General features: G+C 44.9%; 4 protein-coding genes across 6 annotated transcripts; 1 reads left to right on the top strand and 3 right to left on the bottom strand.

The window, feature by feature from the left end:
* The first annotated feature begins 3,486 nt into the window (after nt 1-3,486).
* LOC112889967 (acid phosphatase 1-like) lies at nt 3,487-6,144 on the top strand. Of its 2 annotated transcripts, none has more exons than XM_025956779.1 (3): nt 3,487-4,487; nt 4,695-4,904; nt 5,783-6,144. In XM_025956779.1, the coding sequence occupies exons 1-3, from the start codon at nt 3,805-3,807 to the stop codon at nt 5,958-5,960; spliced, it is 1,071 nt and encodes a 356-aa protein (XP_025812564.1). In that variant the 5' UTR covers nt 3,487-3,804; the 3' UTR covers nt 5,961-6,144. The 2 variants fall into 2 exon arrangements, with proteins under 2 accessions (XP_025812564.1, XP_025812563.1); XM_025956778.1 differs by having other exon boundaries at nt 3,487-4,493; nt 5,783-6,142.
* Nucleotides 6,145-8,099: 1,955 nt separating this feature from the next.
* On the bottom strand, nt 8,100-11,580 carry LOC112890739 (proteasome subunit beta type-6-like). The gene is made up of 8 exons (XM_025957589.1): nt 11,306-11,580; nt 10,347-10,423; nt 9,897-9,952; nt 9,665-9,737; nt 9,440-9,551; nt 9,143-9,216; nt 8,971-9,045; nt 8,100-8,388 (listed from the first exon to the last, which is right to left on the bottom strand). The coding sequence occupies exons 1-8, from the start codon at nt 11,442-11,444 to the stop codon at nt 8,257-8,259; spliced, it is 738 nt and encodes a 245-aa protein (XP_025813374.1). The 5' UTR covers nt 11,445-11,580; the 3' UTR covers nt 8,100-8,256.
* Nucleotides 11,581-11,672: 92 nt separating this feature from the next.
* LOC112890740 (receptor-like protein EIX2) lies at nt 11,673-14,577 on the bottom strand (the record flags this gene model as incomplete). Its single annotated transcript, XM_025957590.1, has 3 exons — nt 11,673-11,804; nt 11,947-12,042; nt 12,143-14,577. A coding segment is annotated over one exon (1,140 nt), but the record flags the coding sequence as incomplete, so codon positions are not given.
* A 4,786-nt stretch (nt 14,578-19,363) lies between these two features.
* LOC112888527 (receptor-like protein EIX2) lies at nt 19,364-25,597 on the bottom strand. Of its 2 annotated transcripts, none has more exons than XR_003227832.1 (4): nt 25,517-25,597; nt 24,370-25,375; nt 20,071-24,226; nt 19,364-19,986 (listed from the first exon to the last, which is right to left on the bottom strand). XR_003227832.1 is itself a non-coding variant. In XM_025954751.1 (4 exons), exon 4 carries the CDS (start codon nt 22,699-22,701, stop codon nt 20,317-20,319), a length of 2,385 nt encoding a protein of 794 aa, XP_025810536.1. In that variant the 5' UTR covers nt 22,702-22,766; nt 23,392-24,226; nt 24,370-25,375; nt 25,517-25,597; the 3' UTR covers nt 19,364-20,316. The 2 variants fall into 2 exon arrangements, 1 of the variants encoding a protein (XP_025810536.1); XM_025954751.1 differs by having other exon boundaries at nt 19,364-22,766; nt 23,392-24,226.
* Between the last annotated feature and the right edge of the window lie 560 nt (nt 25,598-26,157).

The raw sequence follows: 26,157 nt of genomic DNA, 5'->3' as shown, positions 1-26,157 counted from the left end.
AATAATTTAGAAGGGAAAATGAACATAGAATGACATGTAATTAATTTGGTAACTCTCGCATCCACGCACGCTACGAAAAGCAGAGTAGATCGCTCGATCGGGCTACGCCGTGGTGATTCTCGACCCCTACCCGACCTGCAAAGCGCTACAACACCCTCCGCGTGCACCGCGAGAAGACCGGGCGGTGGCGCAGGAAGATGGTGTCAGCTCCACCAAGGTGGTCGATCGGGCTCCGCGGATCCACCGTCGCCTGGGCCGACCTCCGATCCGGGGCGCCGTCCTCCTCGACGCGGTCGCCGACGACCCCGTCGCGCACTACGTCCCGCTGCCGGCCGGATCGGAGCCGCTGACCGACCGCGACAGGGAGCGCCTTGCATGCAGATCACACGCAAACTCGATCACACAGCAGCCATGACACGACGACGAAGCCATTCATAAGTATTCTCGCCATGGATCGGAGCCCACAGCAGCTGATCAGCTCCATTTCTATCTACAGCGTGAACCTGCTGCATATATGTGAACGAAGCACACACTGGAGAATAAATAAAATGGATACAACTCATAAGAAATTATTCTTTTAAGTCAAAAGCATTATGCTGCATGGGAAGAATAATCAAAATCAATAGAAGATGGTCCGGCCGGTCCTCTATATATGCATTGATGATTTTAATCATCAAGATATATTATATGAGAGGACTATCACTACTACTGCAGAAAGGATCTTTTGTTTTTCACATTTGTCCCGGTCAGCTTTTGACCCGGGACTAATAAAGGCTTTAGTCCCAGATCTAACGGCGGCAGGGAGCTTTAGTTCCAGTTGGAGCAACCAACCAAGACTAAAAGTCACCCTGTGCCACCAACTAGGACAAACATTTAGTCCCGGGTGGTAACACCAACCAAGACTAAACGATGACCATTTAATCCTGGTTGGTGACTCCGACCGAACTAAAAGGGTCCTTAGTCCCGGTTGGTGGCCCCGTCCGGATCCTTCACGGGTTAGTTTAAAAGGAAAGCATCTCATTTAAAGTTACATGTGCTATGTAGGTAGGGTGGTAAAGAAGTTGTGCGCGAGATAAGATGTTTTGAGTTCGAATCCTATGGACCGCAGGGTTGATTGTGCCTGCGCCAATTAATTTTTTACGCTGGCAGATCCTTTAGTCCCGGTTGCCAGACCCGGGACCTTTAATCCCTGATTCTTAGTTGCGGTTAAGGAATCGGGACTAAAGAGCTTTAAGAATTTTGTAGAAAATAGGGCAGAGTTGACTTGGATACAAGTTTCATACCGTCCGTTTGTGACATTTTGTAGCTACGCTAAAAGTTGCATGCATGTTCTGATTGGTACCTTGACTTGAATTTACAACAGGGCACAATGCATGATTTTACAAGACTGTCATAACAGAACAAGTATAAATCACATCGTCATTGGTGCGAGTAGTTGTTAACTATGTAACTTATCTTAAAGAGTGTAATGGCCAACTACTAAGAAGCTTCATTATTTAGCCTTTTGACTACTCCCTCCCATCCGGTTTGGTGCATTGGGCGCCGAGGCCATGTATACAGATACCAAGAAGTAATTGATTGATTAGCCATAATTATCTGGCCAGCAGATTAATCACACGCGGAGCATCGTACTACTTGACTAGCCTCGCGCCTGATTGGCTTAGCGTCCTCTGCATGCATGCAAGAGGAGCGCTTGATTTAGTTGCTGCTAGCCATGCCTAACATATCGGTCTTTCTACAAAATGCTGACAAACCGGATGGGAGGGAGGGAGTATTTCATTGTACACATTGTTTTTGCAAATATGAGTTTTGACCTTGCTTGTTGCGCCATTAATTCAGGGGTTCTATGTAAACTCAATGGCAACTTGGAAGTCTTATTCTTTATTTGGAGTATTATTTCTTTTAATTATTTGAAAGTCTTAACATTTTTGATTTGACCTATGCTGCTGCTGTACGTATCTGTCTGTCTCTAAAAATCAGAATAAAAAGTGCCTTTTAGCACTCATTCACTGCACTTCATGCATCTTTTACCAGATTGCATTGCTTGCTTGTCATATATAGATGCATGAAAGAGGCTCACGTACAATTTGCTTTTCATCAATATATCCTTTGCTAAAAGATGAAGTCCGATTGTGTTTCTGGATTGTGTCTAGCTCCTTGTGGGACATGCCCTTTGTATTTGTGTTTATTTTACTTTACTTTTGAACAAAGCTTAAAAATAAATGAATACATAACCTCCGCCTAGCTCATTGAGCCTAAAGAAACAAACCTGCTGGGCTCACTTATGTACTGATGAACAGTATCAGCTCTCCGCTGTTTCAGATATCTGCTAGCTTTTGTGTGTGTCAGGTGTCTGTCCGGCTCGGCAGGCAGCTCGGGGAATGTGGCCGGCCGTGCGTTATACTCCCGTTTCAAATCAAATGATATTGTCCTAATAGAAAAACATAATAAACACGTAGGATAGATACTAAACAAATGCACTATAACCCACGTGATAGGCGGCGCAGGAGTTCCAAATGGATGATGTGTGTTGTTTCAATCTTTCAATGGTGCAGTTTTTCACACTCTTTCTGTGGATGAGAAACATCTGCAGCTTGTGGTTAAACTATCCAATTTAACTCCGAGTATCTGTTTATATATAGTTGACACCCATCAAATAGGCTGGCAGATAGAATAGTGGAACGAAAACACATCCACTTCACGATGTTATGTTATTCACGATTTTTTTTCTTAAATTTATTGGATGCAAAATTGAGCTGAGCATATATCAGGGGCAAAAACGTGAATTAAATTTGGATGTAGTGTCAAATAGAGAAGATCCAAATTTTGAGGGTTAAGAAAGGAATTCGCAACTTTGGTAGTATTAAGGAAGAAATTTTCTCATATTTGTAACCTGCTAGGTGAAACTCATGTTTTACTTAGCCTGCTAAAAGGCTCCAATAATATATTGGTGGGGATTCTCTTCCGCGTTACCCCTTGAAAAAAATATGATGAATATAAGCTTGGTTAGTGGGAAAATGAAGTTTATATGGTGCACAGCTCAACGTGGCGTCACCCCTGTCCCCGAAGCAACCTTACAAAAAGATTGGAGGTTGCTCCCATTCACCGTAGGTAAAAAAGAGACGGTCAAGTCATCGGAGGAGAACTGCCGAAAAATCTCAAATCGAACGTTCAGATCCATGTGAAATTTCTCAAATCAAGCCGATTTTGGCCGGTAGTAGGCATAGCGTCGGTTTCCAACACGCGAGCGAGCCTGGAGGTCATCCAATGGACGCGGCGGTGGAAAACCAATGGCCACGTCAGCGGCACGGCTGGTCCACCGCGCCGGCGCGCCGCAACCGGCCAACGAGACCTCGCCCCGGCCGACGCGCGCGCACAACCAACCCGTGGCCGCCACGTAACCACCGACCGCGCACGGGTTGCCTCACTCAGATTCGAATCCGCTCGCCTCCCCGTCTTCCTCTTTCCCCTCCGCCACCCACCCTGCCCGCCTCGGCCTTGCCTTCCCTCCCCCTCCAGCGCGAAACGAGAAGCACGCCTCCCCTATTTAACCTACCGGTCGGCGCCCTCCCGCTCCCTCCCCCTCGACTCCCGCCGAAGCCGCCGGAGCCACGCATTCCCCGCCCCCTCCTCCTTCCCAGCTTCGCTGCCAACCGGGACGCGCCCGACGTGACCAGCCACCGCCCCCGGCCTTCGCCCCGCGTTCCGCCCGTCCCCCGACACCGGGGGGGGGGGGGGGGTGGTGGCCCACGCGACGCCGCATCGACGACGCGCGCGTGGCCGAGCGGTAACGGCGAGCGCGTCATGGCGCGCCGCGGCGGCCTCGTCCGCCTGCTCGTCACGCTGATCCTCCTGCTGCTGGCGATGCTCCTCGCCGCGGCCTCCGCCGTGGCCGAGGCTGCGACGGCGACGGCGGAGGTCGAGGTGGAGCTGGCGCCGGCCACGCCGGCGCAGAACGCGTCCGAGGAGGCGGAGCAGCCGCAGCACCTCCTGCCGCGCCCCCTCATCATCGAGCCCCCGTCCTCGGCAGCCGGCGCGGAGGAGATGCTGGGCGAGGTGCCGGCGGATGCCGTCGCGGCGTCGCTGGAGGTCCTGGTGCCGGCCGCGCCAGCGCAGGACGCGTCCGAGGAGGTGGCGGCGGACGCGCAGCAGCACCTGCCGCGCCCGCTCGTCATCGACCTCCCGTCGTCCTCGGCGGCGGGGCCGCGGGACGGGGACGACGTGCCGGTGGACGTGCGCTGCGCCAGCTGGCGCCTCGCGGCGGAGGCCAACAACCTCGCGCCGTGGAAGGCCGTGCAGGCGGAGTGCGCGGCGCACGTGCAGGACTACGTCACGGGCGTCGCCTACCGCTCCGACCTCGAGCTCGTCGCGCGGGAGTCCGCCGCCTACGCGCGTGCCGCGCCGCTCCGGGGCGACGGCCGCGACGCCTGGGTGTTCGACGTCGATGAGACGCTGCTCTCCAACCTCCCCTACTACGCCGACCACGGGTACGGGTGAGTGCTCTCGCCTCACGCATTCCCGTCGTGAAAAGGAGCAGAAATTTAGGCATGAGATCCCCAATTTGTTAGGCGACGAAATCCATCGCGGAATCAAATCCTTTGTTGACGCATCTCACCCAAAATGGCAAAACGTTATGCAGGACAGGACAAAAATTAGGCATGAACTCACATGGTGCTCTTGATTTCGAACCGCAGGCTTGAATTGTTCGACCACCAGAAGTTCGACAGGTGGGTGGAGAGGGGCGAGGCGCGTGCGATCCCCTCCAGCTTGAAGCTGTACAATGAGGTTCGTGAACTTGGGTTCAAGACCTTCTTGCTCACGGGCAGAAGCGAGGGGCACCAGGGCGTCACCATGGAGAACCTCAAGAAACAGGGGTTCCACGATTGGGACAAGCTCATACTCAGGTATACCTCGCACATTACTTTCAGTCGACTGCTTACTATTGCAAGTGCACACATCAATCTTGCTTGCTAGCTGCCCTGCTCTAGTACCGAGGTTGCGTTTGGTTCACCTTTCTGAATCTGAATCTGCTTCTGCTTTCAGAAAGCAGAAGAATCAAAGGGATTTAGCTTCTCTGCAGCTGCTTTGAAAAAGCTGTTTTTCTGTAGGATAAATTTGAAAGCAGATTATACCCTACTTTTGCTGCTTTTCCGAATCTGTAAAAACTACACACCTACTATTGGTCACATATATATCCTTTCAATTCTTTTTTATATATAAAAAAATAAAGATTTTCATATATAGGAAAGTAAAAATAAAAAAGAATACAAAAAATTTAACTTCAAATATTTTCATATATATATAAAAATAAAGATTTATTGGAAAAAATTTTGATCATCACAAAGAAATATTGTATACTGTCAATTTGCATAAAGACAATATATAAATTTTTCACAGTCGACAACTCACAGCAGTTTGAACCAAATGACTTTCAGCTTTTTCATAGCAGTCATCTCACAGCAGACATCTGACAGCAGCTTTTTCACAGCTCATGGCTGAACCAAACGCACCCTGAATAGTGAAGGAGGTGCTTGAGATCCAAATGTTTTACCACTATGCTGTTGATGTCCCTGTCCAACAATCCATTTGATATTATCGCTACCATGAAGTAGCTACTGTTAGTTAGGGGTCAAAATCCTTTTGATTGAATGCTGAACTTGACATCTTCTAAGCTCAGTCAAATTTGTCGCCTTGGCACTTTGTATGAACTCCAATGGACTCCAATGTTCATTGTTCATGCAATCATGCTGGAACTCTGAAATGTGTCTTTCCCAATTTCCAGGGCGGCATGTGACCGCGAGAAAACTGCAACAGTCTACAAGTCAGAAAAGAGGAAAGAAATGGAAGAAGAGGGGTACAGGATTCTAGGCAACTCTGGTGACCAATGGAGCGATTTGCTGGGATCGCCCATGAGTGTTCGCTCCTTCAAGCTCCCCAATCCAATGTATTATATCTTATGACAAATACTGAAAAAAGGGCGGGTGAAAGATGCAGTGTTTTATTTGATGCATTTTGCACCAGACCCAATTGAGAAACTGAGAATAATCTGGCAATGGAATTTCAATTGTACAAAAGCTTCACTAGCTCAATGTAGTATACTGCATACATTACCTGTAAGTTCGAATGTAATGGTTGAAATGCGAAGAGTTACTCTATGGATAATTGGGGGTTCTGGGATTGCCCTTCACTGAAAAGTCAAAACTACAGGGTGACAGTTTCCGCGGAGCTTGCAGCTAGGGATGAAAGTAGTCGGGAGAAGGGTCTAACCACTTTCGTTTACGTATTTTTATAGGGGAACGGGAACGAAATCGGTAAAGCTCGGTCGGAAATATGAAATTGGATATACAGGATATCAGAAACAAACGATTCGATCGGAAGCATGTCGGTAACGGTTGGGAACCGATAATCAAAAGTGGGAACAACAAACTAATAAGTACAACTCAGAATAAAGAATACAACTAAAAAGGGCACAACAAAGATATTACCAACTACCAAGTGCATAATAGATACCGCAATACACCTAGCAAATATCTATATATTTTTAACCAGTTATCTAGTTAATCCTTATTTTAAAACATTAACTAAAATCAAGAAACGGTTTTGAGAAAGAAATAAAAGAGCTAGAAAAAAAAAGAAACACTCACCGGAACTTCTCTCACCTTGAATCTCACTAGGCCGTTGTTTGCCTTCTTACGGGTTGTATTGGGCCTGCAGCAGCAGCATGCAGGTCTGCAGCTCGCATGCGTTCGTGTTTAGTCCCATACTGGAACAGGAGGTGGCATCAAGGGTGACTATATAAAATGGCTTCACTGCTCCGCAGCGAAATGCGGTGGATGCCTTTGGCACATCCCGGAAATGTAAACAGAAACATCTTGAGAAAAAAACGGGATCCGCTGGGAAAACCATCCAACCCATTCCGCTCCCCATTTTTCCGGATTTCTTCCAAATTTTTGAATTTTTCTGTAAATATGATATTTGATCGGTATATATGGGATACGGTGCCGCGGTTCAGCTGCTCGTCGAGCTTCCATCTAGCACTATTGCCTCCGGTAGCTGTCAGAGGCTTTCCTATCCTCTAGGCCTCACTGCCCTTTGTAAATTGACCATGTGAATTTGTCTTGATACTTTAATAAAATTCAGGCAACCCCAGCATTGCCGTAGTTTTCCAAAAAAAAAAACAAGAATACTTTTTATCACTATATGAGCTATTGGGCACCAGCTGGCCGTGCCGATGTCTGCCTCCGCCGTGCAACTAGCGACAGTGCAAGTGGAGAGCGAAACCACGTAACGCGTGCTGCTTGTGTCCACACAACAGAGCTACGATGGTTCAGGAGCTGTCGCAGCCAACCAATTTTGCCGGTTTGCTCGATCACATTTTCAGTTTCAGGGAGTAGAGCTATGATTCCTGTTGCATCTCACTCCCAGGAACAATATGACCCGCTGCTCCCATTCTCGGCTTGGCAGCCTGAGATGTTGGAGACAAACAGAAAAAGAATTAGTTTCCTTTGTACTAGCTAGCAGTCGCTGCTGATACGCGCACAGCTTTCCAGTATCGGCTGACTTGCAGCTGCCACTGCCAGAAAGGGAGCTTATGTTTCTTGATGCATCTCTTCTAAGGAAAGCCTATACTGAAAATGCTGCTGTCAGTCCCTCTATATCTTCAGTGTATACACAGCTCTCATGCATATTTGAGAAAAAATATATATACACAGCAGTGAGTGAATTTTCAGTATTTGCAATTTGGTCATGTCTCGTAATGGTCAGGTCATCCCTGTTTCTAAATTCGCACGGCTGCATCATTTTCGCTCTAGTGTTTCAACGAGCAGGGTTGCGTCCTAAAACTTTGAACGGTGACACAGCAATGGTAACTAGCACCATTGCATAGGTGTAGCAGATGTGCTGCACGTACACACTAAGCAAAGCTGCCCAGCACCAGAAAGCGATTTTCAGATTTTGAGGGTAATTTAGTCAGAACGCGCCTCACCATATGGCTGCTAATAGGGAAGGCACCGTTGATACCAATAGGCTCATACGCAGCACCCATATGCAATTCCGCATCACCCACCTTACATGACCGCTGGGCAGACCACAGGATGGTATTCTCATCACAGTAAACAGCTAACCATTTAACTAAAGTCACAAGTCACAACAGTCTGATTTACCAGCAGGAATTGTTTCAAATTCTTCACTTAAAATCTTGAACAAGTCATACAGTAGGAAATTTCACAAAGGTGTGTGTGAGACTGGAGAGCAAATTCACTGCACCATGGGGTCAGGGTTCCCAGCAGCGAGAATATCAAGCAATGAGTTCTGGGCCTCCAACTCTTCGTGCCACAGCGGAAGCTTGTCACCAGGGTAAAAGTTCCTCTTGACACCATCCGCATTTATCTGTGGCATAACCAAGTCAGTTAGTTTTGAGCTTAGAGAAAATCAGTTTAAAATATCTGCGCCCACCAGACACAGAACAGTAGCAAAAATTTGAGAGAATAAATGAAAAAGAAAAGACACTACTTTCAAGTCCCTGCATTCTTACAAATGGAGCATAATTTTTTGCAAGGCAAAACCTCAAAAGAATATTAAAAGAGCTTACAGAGAGAATTCATTGAATGGATGTTATAAGTGAATCAAGTAACAACAGTGTAAAAAGGATGCAGCACTTAGATAAAGCATTCCAATTTCCCTTGTAACACCATTCAAACACATTTCGGAAAATGCTACCAACACACATCAATTTTACATGATAAAGGACAGTATATCGCACCATGCAAGATGTTGAATGAACAGTTACAATTTTCAATTAGAGTTCATTAAGTTTTTACTTTTGAAAGATATCACAAGACCCATTGTGCTAGATACAAGTGCCAAAAATAACATGAAAGAAGAAAATCCATGGCATCAAGTTTAGGTGTTTCACTGTTTTGTGATGTTTCAGTATTTCTCAACAAAGGTTACTACAATCTGAGAACTTACAGTAACTGTACGAACAACTCCTCCACTAGCACCATCACGGGCCATAGCAAGGGAAACTACCTTCACCACAAATTTCTGTAAATATGAAGATAAAGAAAGATCAGTTAGAAAAATAGGTCCAAATTTTGTTCTATTACCTTGTATTATTCAGACAAGGAACTCATGGACATACCTCTGCCTCTTCCTGGCTCATTCCCTCTCTCCATTCATGATCAAGAAGCGCATATAGGTAACTGGAACCCGAACCTGCAAGGAGTCAGAGATAACATCATAATAGTCAAAAACAGTACCCGATATAACACACAATAAAGAGGATTAGTAAAATAATATTGTTCATATTTCTCGGCAAAGCAAGGTTTTTCTTAACAAGATTTGGAGTATGAAGATTCAAATTAATGCAAAAATGCAAACAGTAAGTGATTTGGGAGAAAATGGTAAGGCACATCAAGGGTGCTTGCTGGAAATATACCTCCAATTGCAAATGGTTGCCGCAGAATTGTTCCGCCAAGGGGAACTGAAAAAATTTGGCCTCCCTCATACTTGTCCCATCCTCCAATAATCATGCCAGCTTGCAACATGTTCTGGACATTGATAACAAATATTCATAGTGAAATTCAATGAGAACTTAACATCAAACGGACAAATGATGCCTAGCATTTTAATAATCTGTGTGCTAGAAAGCTATGAAGCATACCTTGTTCTGATAAGCTAGCAACCTAATCAAGTTGGCTGCAACTTTAACAGTAGCTGGTTGCCCAAGCTGAATTCTGCACAGGGAGGCAACTTTATCATCAGCTACCTTGCAAGTCAAATTTCAAGAACAGCATACCATGTATTTATCAAAGAGATTAAGTCTTGTTCAGTTTATTAAATTATTCAACAAGAAAATTAAACAATATTAGGTTATGTACGAAGAACAAACTTACGTGTGTTGGTGGAGGAAATAACGCACATAGTCGGAAATAACTTGTGTATCAGCAGCCTGTGAGAAAATGAAAATACTAAGAATTTTACATGTGAAATGAACAATTTACAAACAGAAATGTGCCATCTCTGGCCCTACGCAGGGGACCGTGGATGACGAATTCCTTTCTACTATGATAATAAAAGACAACACAGGATAAAAAACATCAATATGAATAACTACTATCTTAATGTTGCTTGACTGGGTCAGACCAACAATCAAATATAAGCAACTGTCCTGAACTTGGTGCCATCTAAGAACGTGCTAACGTGTTAAAGGGACCTAAGCAAAAAGGTCCTACTCGGACATATTAATATGACAGTTAAAGTTTCTTCTCAAACATCTAAATGACAATAACATGATAAAAGAACAAGTAAAAGGATTCAATCTAGAAAATAACATGGGCACTTACAGATCCAGAGCGGCAGACATAAACATTGTCTGTCAGCTGAGTAATCTTGTCTGAAGCACGGTTGGCCACATACATTCCTATACATTCAAGCAGGAAACAAAAAGATGTTAACATGATGCTAAAAAAACAAGAATACAGCATCTTATTATTGAACTTATTCTGTGTAAACAGGAGCAAAAGCATTTCTCGGAATTACTTAAGACACCACATGAACTTACAGAAGCATCTTCCCAGTAAACACTACCTAAGTTAAATTGCAAGAATACATGACACAAAACACCAAAGGTGTTCTTGAAGCCAAAGTAGCATATAATCTCATCTTTCATTATCACAACTACTACTATCATGGAACGATGGACATTTATTTGAGTGAATCACCAAATTCATCCCTGAAACAAAAGTGAGCACATCATCTCACCGTTCGTTGTCACAACAAATAATATCACAGCAAAAAAAAGTTAATTGTAACCGTGGATGTCATTTTTAGTAATACAACAAGTCAACAAGGTACTATTCAGAGACTCCGATTTGGACTATTCGACAAGGTTTTTCTTAGGAACACCAAAATTCTTCAATCAACAATGGATGTTTAGTTTAAGTTTAATCACAGATGCAATACAACAAGGTACTGCTCAGAGTTAGGCTACTCAATAAAAAATTCCTCAGAAACAAAGAGCAAAACTCTTCCACCAATGATCTGACGACTCAAACAGGCTGCAGAGAACAGCCAACTACCCCTCAGCATAGCCTACTACTAGCACCAAAACTCCTCTAATCTCGCAAGTGGAAACTAACAGTGAACCTAACAGTCCAAGTATAAAGGAAGCACACATCGCCTGAATTCGCAAACGATCCAAGCGAAAACCTAGGCCCGCAACGCAATCCCCACGTCAAATCTACCCCCCATCCGCGGCAGGTCCTCCTGCGGCATACCCAGATCGATAGGAATCAGTACGTACCAGTGCTAGTCCTGGAGTCGGCGCCGAGGACGACGCCGCCCTCGTAGCAGACCCCGACGATGGTGGTCCCCATCCGGTGCTCCCCGGTGGTCGGGGCCTCGCCGGCGGCGGCGGAGGAGCCCGAGTGCTCGGCATCCATGGCGGCGCGGCGAGATCCGCGGCGGCGAAAAGCTAGCCGGCGAGGCGACGCGGAGCGGTGGCGGTCAGGTCTGGTTCGATTCAGCAGGGCAGAGGTTGAGAACTTGAGACGCCCCCTCGGCTTCTGCCTCCCTCGCAAGAAAGAAACCGAGACGAAGACGAGGACGTGTTTGGTGTGTGGCGCGGCCTGTTGGGCCGGGCCCAAGCATCAGCTCATGTGCTAGTCGGGCTCGGCTGGGCTGAGCCGCGCTCGTTTGCAGCCTCCTGAGACTGGAGGAGATTGGGCTATATATGACGCGGCCTAGGAAGAGGACTGGGCTCAGGAGGACTGGAATCATTCTCTGCGCCTCGTAACTGAAAACTGCCAACACAAGTTAGAACACTGACACTGACAATTGTTACTGAAACAATGGTAACCAGGAAGAGATTGGTGGTTACATAGGAGGACTGAAACAATTGGGATTGACGGAATCGCAATTTCTTTCCAACAATTTCCTGCTCACCTTCATAGCCATCTGCGTGATCTTCATCATCAACTGGATTCTCCTTGTGTTCAGAACAGCTCTCAGGAACAAGAGGGCTGCAGAGGTGTCTGTTGCCTGCCAATACATATGGATCTTTATCACCAAGAGTTTGAAGCTGAGAACCTGGGGATATCTTCCCAGAAAGATTGTTCCAGGATATGTTAAGGTGGCTTACCAGGTACAGTGATGCCATGCTCCGAGGAATTACTCCAGAAAGTTGGTTCCATCTTCCATGAGAGATCAAGGGACTCCAACAAACAGTGCAATTTGTGTCCGTTGAAGACCAGAAAGAATAAGGACTGCATGAGAAACACAACTCCTCTTTTTTTTCTTTTCTCAAAACATATCACAATAGTCCATAGCACAAGCCAAACTCTGAATCAGATGTTCAGAATCTGATCAAAACATTATGTAACTGAACATACGTAATACTTGGAGTTGACTGAATATGTAAATCGATCTTCATGCTTTATCCACACAACAGTACACCACCAATCATGTGTATTTGCTTTGCAGTAGTAGGAATCTCTAATACTTTTTTCTCGTGGAGGAAAAAGTAACACTGCCAGATCACATGGTACAAAGTCAGCAACAATCAACTGATATCAGCATCGGAATGGTTCCTGATTGAAACTGAAATACCATTCAAGTCCACAATCCTATGCTTAGTCTAATCCAACCAGTCACCACGTATCAATCTTTAAGGGTGTGTTTTATAATCCACAAAGTTATTACACCGTACAGAATGCATAGAATTGTTACTAGACGATGTTGGCAACATGGAGTTTTTTAGTCAGATAAATGGATGGAATGAACACAAGCCAAAGCCATCTGTCTACTCTGTGTTCTGATCGAGTGGTTTGCAATCTATAATTATATGCACAAGGAGCTAACCATTTGATCTAGAGACGGGAACATGCACGGATTCTGCTGTATGGTAGTGTGGTTGAAGTTTGAAGCGGGTGGACCTGAAACAACGGAAGGTGCTGCTGGCTGCACATCGACGCAATCGTCGCCACCACCTATCGATGATTCCTCTGCGATGATGTGGCCATACAAGTAGTCAGTAGTCCCTGTTTCCTCTTCCATCAATATAACTGCTCAAGGCTTCCAGAATTTCTTGTTTGAACCTTTACAACAAATGCCACTGCTAACCACAGCACAACTGCAAATCACATATTAAGAAGCATCGAGTAGTCCGACTGCTATCAGTGCATCATCATATCTATAGTTCAGACTTTGCGCAACATAGTTCTTTTGCACACAGGCGATACAAAGATTCAACACTCCACGCAGAAAATAATTTGAGACCGAAGAAAACTGCACATCGTACATGGACACTGTCAGCTTCCATCTTGATCATGCATGGCACCTTCTTGCCTAACCATCACGGATGCATAGGCTCTGCATATTGAGAAGCAATCATCACTGCATCACTCCACTTCTTGCCAGTAGTTCAAGCAAGTTCAATCACCTTGGTTCTGGGCTCTGGTTTCTTCCCATCAATTTCACGTTCACCTTTATCTTCAGTAGGATCATCCAATCACAGATTTTCTCACATATGGAGTCGATGAACTGGAAGTAGCCCATGCTCACTGCCTTGCTGAATATAAGTACCCACCATACAGCTGCCAATCTAACTCCGAAGCCGAGTCCTGAAAATACATACAATAAGACATCGTGGATATCTGTGTGTTCTTCATGACCAGCTTGTTTCTCCTTGTTCCCAGCACAGCTCTCAGAAACAAGAGGGCTACAGAGGTCGCTGTTGCCTGCATATATGTATGGATCTTCATCACCGAGAGTTTGAAGCTGAGAACCCGGAGGTATATTCCCGGAGAGATTGTTGTAAGACATGTTGAGATGGCTTAGTAGATGTAGTGATGCCATGCTCTGAGGAATCACACCAGAAAGCTGGTTCCATGAGAGATCCAGGGACTCCAACGAACCCATTCGGCTAACTGTCTCCGGGATATGTCCGCTGAGGCGGTTTCTTGATAGATTCAGGTTCTTGAGTTCCACAAGAGCTCCAATTTCAATAGGAATTTCTCCAGTTAGTTCATTGCCAGAAAGGTCAACGCTCTTCATCAGATAAAGGATCCTAGAATATATTCTTTCTTCTCCTTTGGTTGCAATGTATAGACTCTCATTATAATAGGCAACACCATAAGAACCAAAAGCAAAAACCATCAATGGTAGAATAGGTTCTTGTTTCTTTGAAGCCATTCCGGTGAAGTTTCCAATACTTCGCGGGAGGGGCCCTGAGAGCTTGTTATTGGCAAGATCCAACACCTGAAGTTCTTGGAGTTGTGACAATCCAACCGGAATATTTCCAGAGAACTGATTTGATCGCAGCCTAAGCATTTCAAGTAATTTTAGACTATTTCCTATCCATGCAGGTATAGAACCCTTGAAAAGATTCTCTCCAAGATCAAGTAAGCACAATTGGGTGCAAGAGCTTAGAGAGGTGGGTATCACTCCAGATAACCTGTTCTTGTTTAAATGCAATGAAAGAAGTGAAGTAAGAGAGCCGAAGCTGGATGGTATTTCTCCCTCAAGGTTGTTGTTCGAGAAGTCCAGCCAACTATTCTTGAGCTCTGCTTCCAGCAGTTAGGGAGTTTACCTGATAAAATGTTGTCTGACAGGTATAATACCTGCAACCATGCCATGTTGCAGAAGTACGAAGGTATGCTTCCATTTAGATGATTATTTGACAAGAAAGCGAAGCGTAAGCTGTTCCCTAAATTATGGGGCAATGGTCCTGAGAAAGAATTGTTGGAGAGATCCAGCACGTCAATACTTCTTGGCATATCAGGAATCTGACCTTCTAATTGGTTTGAATCCAGCCTCAAGAAACGAAGTGACTTCATATGCACTACAGAGGCTGGTAGCTTGCCTGTAAGCAGATTGTTGGACAGATCCAAGCTAGAGAGAGACATCAATGAAGTCCCAAGCCAATCAGGCAATGGGCCTATAGTTCCTGTGTTGTGCAAATCTATAGTCTCCACTCTGGTCTGCGTCCGGAGCCACCTTGGGAACTGAGATTCTAGTGGACAAGAATGTAGTTTGAGTTCATACAGCTGAAAGGGTGGCACCCAGTTTGCACCCACAGAAATTTTAAAGGAATTAGAGGACATAACAAGGCTAGACAGATCGAATAGATTGTCTAGGTGTTCTTCAGATAAGACGCCTTGGAGAAAATTGTGAGAAATGTCCAGCTCATTTAAGCGTACAAGCTGACTAATATTGGAAGGTACAGAACCTGTCAATGAATTATGGCTGAGGTCAATTGACAAGAGTCTGCTGAAGGGCCCCAACCATCCAGACAGACTTCCAGATAGATTATTACTCCCAAAGTCGATCACAATTAGTTTCTTCATGCAGCCTACCATGGCCTTCCCCAAGTTGTCGATATCACCAACAAGATTGTTATCGGACAAAGATAGGATCTGCAAGTTGCACAATCGACCTATTGATTCTGGAATTGCCCCTTCCAAACTGTTCTTGTACAAAAGGAGGTCTGTGAGGGCAGTTAAATTTCCCACAGCTTTAGGAATCGACCCATGAAGTCCACAATAGGCCAAGTTGATCTCTGAGACAGTTTGTATACTAGTTAACCAATATGGAAAGGTAGAATTGAAGCTGTTGCTTGACAAATCAATTTTATCTAGAACTGTGAAGTTGGACTGGGATAGAGAATTCAGGTCGGTAGGCTGAAGATTGCAGAAACGCAAGCGAACCTCCTGAAGGGAAGCAAGCATGTTCAGTGACTCCAACCAGTCCAAAGCAGCCGAAAGATTCCACCATGACAAGTCAAGGTAAGTCAATGATGAAAGCCCAGAGAGCCATTGAAGACTGTCAACAGAGCTACTAGAACTAATTTCGTAATTTGGAAAGTTAATATCAAGGTAATTCAACTTCGACAAGTTTCCAAGTTGAGGGGGGATTTTCCTGCCAAAGCCAGCACCATGCAAGTCAAGATGCCTCAGGTTCTTCAATGATCCTATGAACTTAGGGATACTTGCACCACCAAAATCATTCCTACGAAGATCAAGGTACTCCAGATGAGTCAAGTGAGTCAACGATGGGCTGATGTCACCTGTAAGAGCAGATTCCTTGCTGAAGTTATTGTTGCCAAGGTCGAGCTTGATAATGTGCCCAGTCTTTTTGTGACATGTCACACTATACCAGCTGCAACAATTTAGACCCCTCCATGATTGCAGTAGGCCCTCAGAGTCTTTAAGGGTGGCCTTCAAGTCGAATAGGGCATCTCTTTCCTTCTCAATACACCTGCTTAGTGCTGTGGTTTTGGTGGCTACTAGCAAAAGGAGCAACAATGGAAGCAGTGAAAGGCGCATGATGCTCTTCATGTTGGAAGTGTTGCAACTTTGGGGGTTTATATGTGAAACCAGTCTGGAGAAGACACCTGCCCCCACATTAGCAAGAAAAATGGTCCACATTCCAAAATAGCCAGCTCCATCGTATGATAATATTCAAAATAGTAACGAACCATTAACCTGCGGATGCATTGTAATTGAGGCCTAGTGCTACAAGATAAGATTCTTTTTTGGATGAGGCCAACTACCATAAGAAAGTTGGTACTACAAAATTTTCATGGTTGAAGTTCATGACAGTTCAATAGCTTTGAAGGCTATGGCCTAGTAGACAACATGATTTAATTACCCCAGAAGGAATAAAGAGGAAAAACTTGCTCTTCCTAATACTGGACCCTTCACTCCTAACTGAAAGCTCAGGATAGGCAAAATGAAAAGAGGAGGCTATAGTATTCCATTGATGTCGCTTCTTATATGCCTCCTGAATCAATGCAACTTTACTTGGTCACCTCACTTGATGGAACACTATAATATTTGATCTTCGTTTGTGTCTAAAATTCTTCTTAAGTAAATGATGCGGCATCATCAGCAAAATTAAGAAAACAAAAACTTACGCGGCTTTGGTGTGAAGTGTAGAGGATGGTGTACAAATATTAGCAACTGGTTCGGACGACGTCCCTGAGCTCCATCCAGTCAAAATAATCATAGTGCCACCGCTCAAAGCCATATGTTCCCAAATTTTAAAACATCTGGCAAGACTAATGGAATTAGGCATGAAGAAAAAGGAAAAAATAAAATTACATCGATATTGATTCAAGCCCAGCACCGTACTATGGAAAAAAACAAGTAGTTAAGCGTCCTACCTGAAGGGCCTGAACAGAATAAGAACCACATGATAAACATAACTCCGTCTCACCAGAGCTCAAGTACCCCTCCGTTTAAGACTTTTAGAGTAGATTGGTACATATATAATGTACCTGAAAAGACTTATACTTCCAGTTGATTGAACTTGTTTATCGATCTACAAACATATACACAACCAGCCATGTGATGTTTAATTCACAGTTATTGCAATCTAAAAAACACAGCCATACCACATGGTTTGAAGCCAGCAGTAATCAACTGATATCAGCTGTGTGCTGACGATTCCTTGATTAAATACTGAACATTGTCCAGGTCCCCAACCCCAATCCTCTGGTTAGTCTGATCTGACCATGTATCGTTCCTTACTAGTGTGTTTCATCCATAATAAACTCAGCATAATATATCATGCAGTATGATTGTTGTACCCACCCATCGGGTGGTGGTAGCGATGTCAAGATTTATATCAGACAAATGGATGGAACGAACACAGACCCACCTGTATGAATTGCTGTCCTGATCGACCCGTCAGAAATCTATACACGGAAGGCAACACTTGATCTACAATCCCGTCAAATCATTAAGATAGTAACGATGCACCGCACTGCAACAGAAACGGTAACATTTGATTCGTGGGAGCTTAGTTTAAGATAGCGGGGAGACCTGAAACAGCGGAAGGCAAGGCAACGGCGCGGCGCATCCGCGGCTAGGTTCGCCGCTCGTCGTCTCCATCCGCGGCTCCGCGCGTCCTCCTCCGCAGAAAAATGCCACGCCTTGCAGCGCAGCCACGGCCCCGACCTCCCCGGAGCGTAGGGGTGGCTCCGCGCCGCCGAACACTTTGACTGAGGAGTGCTGCGGCCTTAGAGTCTCCTTGGCCTCTTGCCGGAACAGGGAGAGGAAGAGGATACTATGCGGATGCACATTCCCTAGTCCAATCCCATGGCCACCTCGCACGGGAGGCAGGCTCGCCGGAGCTCCGACACCGTGTTCATGGGGAGGGGACGAGAGAGAAAAGAAGGGGCCCAATACAAAATAAATAGTACTAAAGCCTATTCTGCAAATTTCTACCTGTTGACTGCCTCAGACCTCCATCTGAGCCGCACAGATCGATCGAACGGTCAGAAAATATTAAAAACCGTTTCGCGATCCAACATTTTAAAAAACAACCCTAATTTAGATTGCGATTATTAATTGCGGTCCAATATTTTACATCCAGGACCCTGATTCGTATCGCGATTATTAATCGTGATCCAAAATTATGCAAATTTTTATAAAGAAAAAAATTATGCAAATTACCCCTTATCTCGGTCGTGATTTTCGCGGTTTAGTCCTCCATTGTGCGGGCACCTCTCTGGCCGGCGCCGGCGCCACTGCTTCGTCGCGGACGGACTCCTGGCTTCTGGAGGAATCCCCTCGCCGACACAGCGACAGCGTTGATTGAGCGTCGACGGCGAGCGGTCCAGTTCGATCCGCGACGGCCGCCACCCTGCCCACCCTGTCCTGCCGGAGCACTTCACAGGCAGCAGTGAAGCACGAAGGTCATCGTCGTCGTTCTCCATTGTCAATTTTATCGCCGGGGCTAGAGCACCGAGAAGCTTGAGCGGTAACTGGTGTGTGCGGCCGTCGCCGCCAATTCTGCCCATCGGATTTGGCTGGTTGTCCTTCGGCGAGGTAGCCGAGATAGGCACAGCTGACCCTCGCCGTGCACGCGGCACGCGCGCCCCAAGCAGCTGTGCAATCAATTCATTCGTTTTAATAAGCCATATAGTCATGGGCATATAAGGACATTTCACCTTCACATCCATTTTAAATAATCCATTTTACAAAATATAGAAGAAACTGTTTTGCCAAACAATTTCCAAACAACTTCAGGTCTCGAGGAGCCCTGCCAAACAGCACAGAAAAGATGCGCCCCTCATGCCATGCACTGATGCGTCAGCCCTCAGCCGCCATGGCTGCGCAGCACACGACCACCACCATTGGCCCATTCCTCTGAAAATGGGTGTTGCAAGACTTCCGCTTTCGCATTGCACAGCACATCAAACTCAAAATTCTGAATTTTGTGATCACAATTTCGAGGCTACAGTTCTGAACTTTGTGCAAACACTTCAGTAATAAATTAGTAACACGGTTTAGGCTCCAACAGGGCAAAAGGGTACATGGCACATGCATCAAAAGCATAAAGCTTTTTCGAAACACCGTTCCATTCTTGCCAAAAGACACTTACAGTTACAGTACACATAGAACAACACTGTTCAAATCAACCATGACCTTGCACACACACATTATGTACAGTATAGTAGGCTCCGTTCCTTCTTCCTTGGAAAATGCTAAAACTTCAAGCACAGAAGACTTCAGAATTTCTAGCTTAAATCGTCAGTGACAACAAGTACCACTGCCATCCACAGTACAATTGCGATGACACTAACAAGCATGTTTCAACACAGGGCAATATAAAGGTTCAAGACTCCATGCAAAAAGAATTAAAAAAGAAGGATTACACATCATACATGTGGAACTCTCAACATATCCATCTTGACCATGCAATGCACAATGTTGCTTAACCAGGGCAGATGGTCTCTGCAGATAAGAAGCAAGAGTATCACTGCATCAGTCCACGTCTGACCAGTAGTTCGAACAAGTTTAACCACCTGGATTCTGGTTTGCTCCCATCAATTTCATGTCCATATTTATCTTCAGTAGATCATCCGGTCACAGATTTTCTTACATATTGAGTCAACAGACTGGAAGTAGCCTGTGCTCACTGCCTTGCTGAATATAAGTAGCCACCATACAGCTGCGAATCCGATTCCGAAGCCGAGTCCTGAAAATACATACAACAAGACATCGTGGCCAACTTTGAGTTCGTCATGATCAACTGGATTTCCATTCCGTTCAGAACAGCTACCTGGAACAAGAGGGCTGCAGAGGTAGCTGTTGCCCGCATATATGTATGGATCTTCATCTCCAAGGGTTTGAAGTTGAGAACCAGGAGGTATCTTTCCAGAAAGATTGTTGTAGGACAGGCTTAGCAGGTGCAGCGATGCCATGCTTTGAGGAATCGCACCAGAAAGCTGGTTCCATGATAGATCAAGGGACTCCAATGAACCCATATGGCCAACTGTCTCTGGGATAGGTCCACTGAGGCGATTTCTCATAGATTCAGATTCTTGAGTTCCACAAGAGCTCCAATTTCAACAGGAATTTCTCCTGATAGGTCATTGTCAGAAAGGTCAATGCTCTTCATAAGATAAAGGATCCTAGAATAGATTCTTTCTTCTCCTTTCATTGTAATGTATAGACTAACATTGATACTCACGATATAACCACCATTAGTGACAGTCATGAATGACGATGTACTGTATTTTGACTGATGTGAAGCCATCTTAGTGAAGTTTCCAATACTTTGTGGCAGGGGCCCTGAAAGGTTGTTGTTAGCAAGATCCAACACTCGAAGGCCTTGGAGTAGTGACAATTCAGCAGGAATATTTCCAGAGAACTGATTTGATCGAAGTCTAAGGATTATGAGGAGTTGCAGATTATCTCCTATCCATGCAGGTATGGAACCCTCCAACTGATTCTCTCCAAGATCAAGTAAAACTAAACGGCTGCATGAGCTTAGAGAGAAGGGTAACACCCCAGAGAGTTTGTTCCTGTTCAAATTCAAGGAACCAAGTGAATTAAGAGAGCCAATGGTTGAGGGTATTTCTCCCTCGAGGTGATTGTTTGAGAAGTCCAGCATAAATAATCTTGTGTCATGCTTCCAGCAATTAGGGAGTCCACCTGATAATCTGTTGTTTGAAAGGTCAATTATTGATAACAGTTCCATCTCACAGAAGTACAAAGGTATGCTTCCATTTAGACTATTCTCTGACAAGAAAACAAAGCGTGAGTCATTGCCTCCTAAACTGTGGGGCAGTGGTCCAGAGAAAGAATTTCTCGAGAGATCCAGCAATCTAATACTTCTTGGCATATTAGGGACTTGACCTTCTAATTTGTTGGAATCCAGCTTCAAGTAATAAAGTGACTTCATATGCACTAGAGTGGCTGGTAGCGTGCCTGTGAGCAGGTTGTTGGAGAGATCCAATCTAACGAGAGATGTCAACGAAGCCCAAAGCCAATCAGGCAAAGGGCCTATAGTTCCTGTGTCGTGCAAATCTAAAGTGTGCAACTTGGTCTGAGTCCGAAGCCACTGTGGGAGCTGCAACTCTAGTGGGCAGGAATGTAAACTAAGTTCAAACAGCTGAAATGGTGGAAGCCAGTTTGTGCCAACAGAAATCTTCAAAGAGTTAGACGATAGAACAAGGGTAGACAGCTCGGATAGATTGGCTAGGTGCTCTTCAGACAAGACTCCTTGGAGAAAATTGTAAGAAATGTCCAGTTTATCTAATCTTTTGAGCTGACCAATATTGGAAGGAACAGGACCTGACAGCGAATTATTGCTTAGGTCAACTGAGAAGAGTTCTTTTAAGGATCCGAGCCATCCAGGTATACTTCCAGATAGATTATTATTCCTCAAGTTCATCAAATATAGTTGATTCAAGCATCCGTCCGTGGCCTTCCCCAGATTATCAATATCACCAGCAAGATTGTTGTTGGACAAATCCAGCACCTGCAAGTTGCACAATCTACCAATCGATACTGGAATTGCTCCTTCCAGACTGTTCTGGTACAAAAGGAGCTCAGTTAGGGCAGTTAAATTCCCCACAGCTTCAGGAATTGATCCATGAAGTCCACAGCGACCCAAGCTAATATATGACACAGTTTGTTTGCTGGTTAACCAATATGGGAAGGTAGAGTTGAGGTTGTTGTCTGACAGGTCAATTTTATTAAGAACTGTGAACTTGGGCTGGGATAGAGAATTGAGTTCAATGGGAGGAATACTAGTATTAATCAAACGAAGCTCCTGAATGGAGGTAAGCATGTTTAGTGACTCGAGCCAGTCTGAAGCAGCAGAAAGGTTCCACCATGACATGTCAAGAAAAGCCAGTGAAGAAAGCCGAGACAGCCAAAGAAGGTTGTCAACAGAGCTATTGGAACGAACAATAAAGGTTCCATTAGGGAAACTAATATCAAGGTAATTCAGCTTCAACAAGTTTCCAAGCCGTGGGGGAATTTTCCCACCAAAGCCAGCAAAGGACAAGTCAAGATGCCTAAGGTTCATTAATGATCCAATGAACTCAGGGATACTTGCACCACCAAAATCATTACCATGAAGATCAAAGTACTCTAGGTGAGTCAAATTAACCAATGATGGGCTGATGTCACCTGTAAGAGCATACTCATTGCTGAAGTTATTGTTGTGGAGGTCGAGCTTGATGATGTGTCCAGTCTTGTTGTCACATGTTACACCATACCAGCTGCAACAATTTAGACCCCTCCATGATTGCAGTAGACCATGAGGATCTTTGAAGGTGGCCTTCAAGTCGAGTAGCACGCTCCTTTCTTTTACAATACACCTGCTTGCTGCTGTGGTTTCGGTGGCTACTAGCAAAAGGAGCAACAATGGAAGCAGTGAAAGGCGCATGATGCTCTCCATGCTGGCAATGTTGCAACTTTCGGGGATTTATATGAGAAACAAGGTCAGGAGAAGACAGAAGACACCTGCCCAACATTAGCGAGAAAATATGGTCGGCAATAGCCAGCTATATCTGATCATATTCAAATTAGTAGTGAATCATTAACTTGTTGATGCATTTAATTGAGGCTTAGTGTGATCAGGATAAGTTTATTTTCTGGAGGATACCAATTGACCAAAGACCCGAGAAAAGTTTGTCCTAGAAATATTTCAAGGTTGAAGTTTCTCACAGTTCACTAGATTTGAAGATAATGGTCTAGTAGACAAGTTAAAAAGAGGAAAACGTGCTCTAGCTAACAGTAGGTCTTCCCTACAAACCTTTTCTTTCTCAAATAAGGAGTCAAGGAGAGCCACACATAATTGCATTAAGAACTATTCATCCCAACTCAAAGTGAAAATGCTGATCGATATTCTGGTTTTGTTTGACTAAACACCTGCCATGTTTGTTATTGGTGCTTAAGCCATTCCTCCTGAACGAATGCAACTTGGTCATCTCCCGTGATGGGGTAACATATTATGTGAATAATATGATCTTCGTTCTTATCTAGGATGCTAGTTAAGTAAATGATGCTGCCTCAATAGTGAAATAAAGGGGGGAAAATATGCACAGCTTTGATGTGAAATACAGAGGCAGATATGGAGGATGCATACAAATACTAGCAACTGGCTCCAATGACGTCTCCTGGACTCCATCCATGCAACAATCATAGTGCCACGACTCAAGGCCACTGGCTTGGAGACGCTGGCGCATGCTAGCTTGATTCTGTAACGTTCTATTCACAAATCTGAAAACAGCAAGTGAGACGAATTCATTAGGCTCATCAGAGACTCGTCTCTACGATCAATGAACAAAGTTTAAGTTCAGGTGAAATACCGTACTATTTGTATAAACATCCTATAATGCAAGCTGTGAAGACTGAAAAGAATAATACATGTAAACACAATTCATCCTGTTTCTTTTCTCAAAAAACATGTCACTAGAGCACAAGTTTCCCTTTGACTACGAGTTCTGGAATAGCTGGGTACAAATAAAATGTAACTGAGAAGACTTACTTCCAGTTGACTTAATATGTTAACCGATCTTCAAATATATATATACGCCATCAGAATTCAGACATATGATGTTTGCTTCGCAAATCGGAATCTAAAATTATTTTGCTGAGGGAGGGGGAAAAAATAACACATCTAGATCACAGGGTATGAAGTCAGAAATAATCAACTGATGTCAGCAGTGCGCTGACGATTCCTCGCTAGATACTGAAATCCAAGTCTCCGCCCTTTTGCTCATTCTGATGACATCATGTATATTATTCTTTAGTTTATGGGTGTGTTCCGTAACTACTCTAGCTAATTATCAGTTTATCACTCAATAAGGTTCTTGAACCCGATGGTAGTTCTGGTGATGCAAAAAAGTTTCAGATAGATGGGTGGAATGAACGCAAGCCCTTTGTCTGCAGTCTGTTCTGATCCTGAACCCGTCTGTAACCTGCAATCCAATTCAACAGGAGGTTACCTTTTGCTCTACGCCCTTATCTGCCATCACAGTCCCGGCAAATCAACAAGAGAATGAACGACGGGAATATCAGAGGATTTTGATTTGTGGGAGCGTGCCTGAAGTTCAGAGCGGACCTGAAAGCTGAAACAATGGAAGGCGACGGTGCTGCGTACCCAAGTCAACTCTCGCCGCTTGCCGTCTTCATCCGCATCTCGACGTGCAGTCCTCCGAAACAAATGCCGCGCCTGTGAAGCGCGGCCACAGCCCCGATCTTTTCGGAGCGTAGGGGGAGGTCCGCTGCTGAAAAGGCGAACACTTGCCTGAGGAATGCCGCGGCCGTAGGGTTCTCCTTGCTGAAGCTGCGGTGGCCATCTTCCGGAAGCGGTAGAAGAAGAGGAACCTACGCAGATACGCATTTCCTAGTGCAATCCCGTAGCCTCCTCGGGCGGGGGCGGCGCTCGCCGGAGCTCTCCGCAGCCGCGACGAGGGGAGGAGGGTGAAAAGAAGAGGAACTGCTGCAAAACCAAATATCATTACCAAGGCCTATTCTGCAAATTTGTACCTGTTGACTGCTTTGCAGCCACTGATTTGGTGTTGGTTTTATTCGATGCTTGAGTTTTCTTTCTTCCAGACTTTGGAGCCTTCCCTGATCTTGATGCAGTTCGTACAGCAGTAGAATTTGATTCAATAATTTCAACTTCTTCACCCTCTGCAACTGGCCCTTCCAAGTTCTCAGTAACCAAGTTCTTTGCATTTGCATTTTTCATCAAGTAGTCATTCATCTCTTTCCTAACTATAGCAGATGCTTCTACACCACTGGATATCCACCAGCAAGATGCATTTTGAATCTTAAAACCCCACCATGTGGCTGCTTTCCACAGAATATGCACTGTATCTTATCCTTTTTCCCTATTTCTGGCCAAAAACCATACTTCCATCCTGGGTCTTTGGAGGAAGCCTTCCTCTTTGGATCCTCAGCTTGGGCTCTAACATCTGGTGTCAGAAGAGTGATTGCTTTAGCAATCAGGGATGCAGCAGCATCCTGGTTAGTTCCAGTACCACTAACAACAGAGGCTGCAGTTTCTTCCACTCCCATCTCTGCCATGTTACAATTACCGCTTCGAGGCAGAGTTCCTACTTCTGCAAGTTAAAATTGGGAAATACAAGCAGTCAGGTAGAGCACCAAGGCACTATGCTGTATAAACAAAGATATAGGATCCAAGTAGTAGGCTAAATCGAATGGAGGCGTGGTGTCTGGTATTCATGCACTCAGTCACTCACCACCAGAAGAGGAGGAAGACTGGCTCATCTTTGTCGCGCTTCCACTTTTGAAGTCTTCCACCTGAGAGCAGAGGACAGCGGCAGCGCAGAGTGGGAGGGAGGTGACGTCGCGAGAGGGAGGCGGAAATGCTAGAGGCATGGCGCGCTGCAGGCAGAGGCAACGGGCGGGAGAAATTTTCCTCTCCCGCTCGTGCTCAGCAGCTGTAAATCAGGCTAGGTCAAAACTGAAGATATGCTTTTAAAAAGCCACATGTTGAAAAATTTTATTTTTCATGTTGTTAATATGAGATATCCTATTTCATTTTTCATAATGATATGTGAATGGTTGGTATAGATTCAAACTAGTGTTGGGTGTAGTTCGTAATCCATAGATATGCTTTTAAAAAATTTGATATTGAGAAAAATTTCCTTTCTTTCCTGTTGATATGTGACATCCTCTCGACTCTCGTTCACTTTATTTCATTCAACTGATTTACAGGTGGCCTGTGCCCATGCCATGTTGGCGCCATCCTGACTATTCGGATGAGGATAATCTGATGACGACGACGATGACGACTGACTTTAAATACACCTGCCAAAATGGAGAGAAATTCATGCTCCGTTAGATGCAGTCACACACTTATGTCTCGCAATCTCCATGT

This window comes from Panicum hallii, chromosome 4, assembly GCF_002211085.1.
Source record: "Panicum hallii strain FIL2 chromosome 4, PHallii_v3.1, whole genome shotgun sequence".
In the NCBI taxonomy this organism is placed as follows: domain Eukaryota; kingdom Viridiplantae; phylum Streptophyta; class Magnoliopsida; order Poales; family Poaceae; genus Panicum; species Panicum hallii.
The sequence above is the reverse complement of the archived record's forward strand: the minus strand, read 5'-3'. Positions and strand labels throughout refer to the sequence as shown.

Bases quoted from the DNA above. Each gene is read 5' to 3' on its own strand.
- LOC112890739 (XM_025957589.1), bottom strand. From the start codon at position 11,444: ATGGATGCCGAGCACTCGGGCTCCTCCGCCGCCGCCGGCGAGGCCCCG. The intron at 9,046-9,142 runs GTATGTCCATGA...TCATATTTACAG, and splicing joins TGAGCCAGGAAGAGGCAGAG to AAATTTGTGGTGAAGGTAGT. The intron at 8,389-8,970 runs GTAAGTTCTCAG...GTTATGCCACAG, and splicing joins GAGTTGTTCGTACAGTTACT to ATAAATGCGGATGGTGTCAA.
- LOC112888527 (XM_025954751.1), bottom strand. From the start codon at position 22,701: ATGGAGAGCATCATGCGCCTTTCACTGCTTCCATTGTTGCTCCTTTTG.
- LOC112889967 (XM_025956778.1), top strand. From the start codon at position 3,805: ATGGCGCGCCGCGGCGGCCTCGTCCGCCTGCTCGTCACGCTGATCCTC. The intron at 4,494-4,694 runs GTGAGTGCTCTC...TTCGAACCGCAG, and splicing joins TACGCCGACCACGGGTACGG to GCTTGAATTGTTCGACCACC. The intron at 4,905-5,782 runs GTATACCTCGCA...CCCAATTTCCAG, and splicing joins TGGGACAAGCTCATACTCAG to GGCGGCATGTGACCGCGAGA.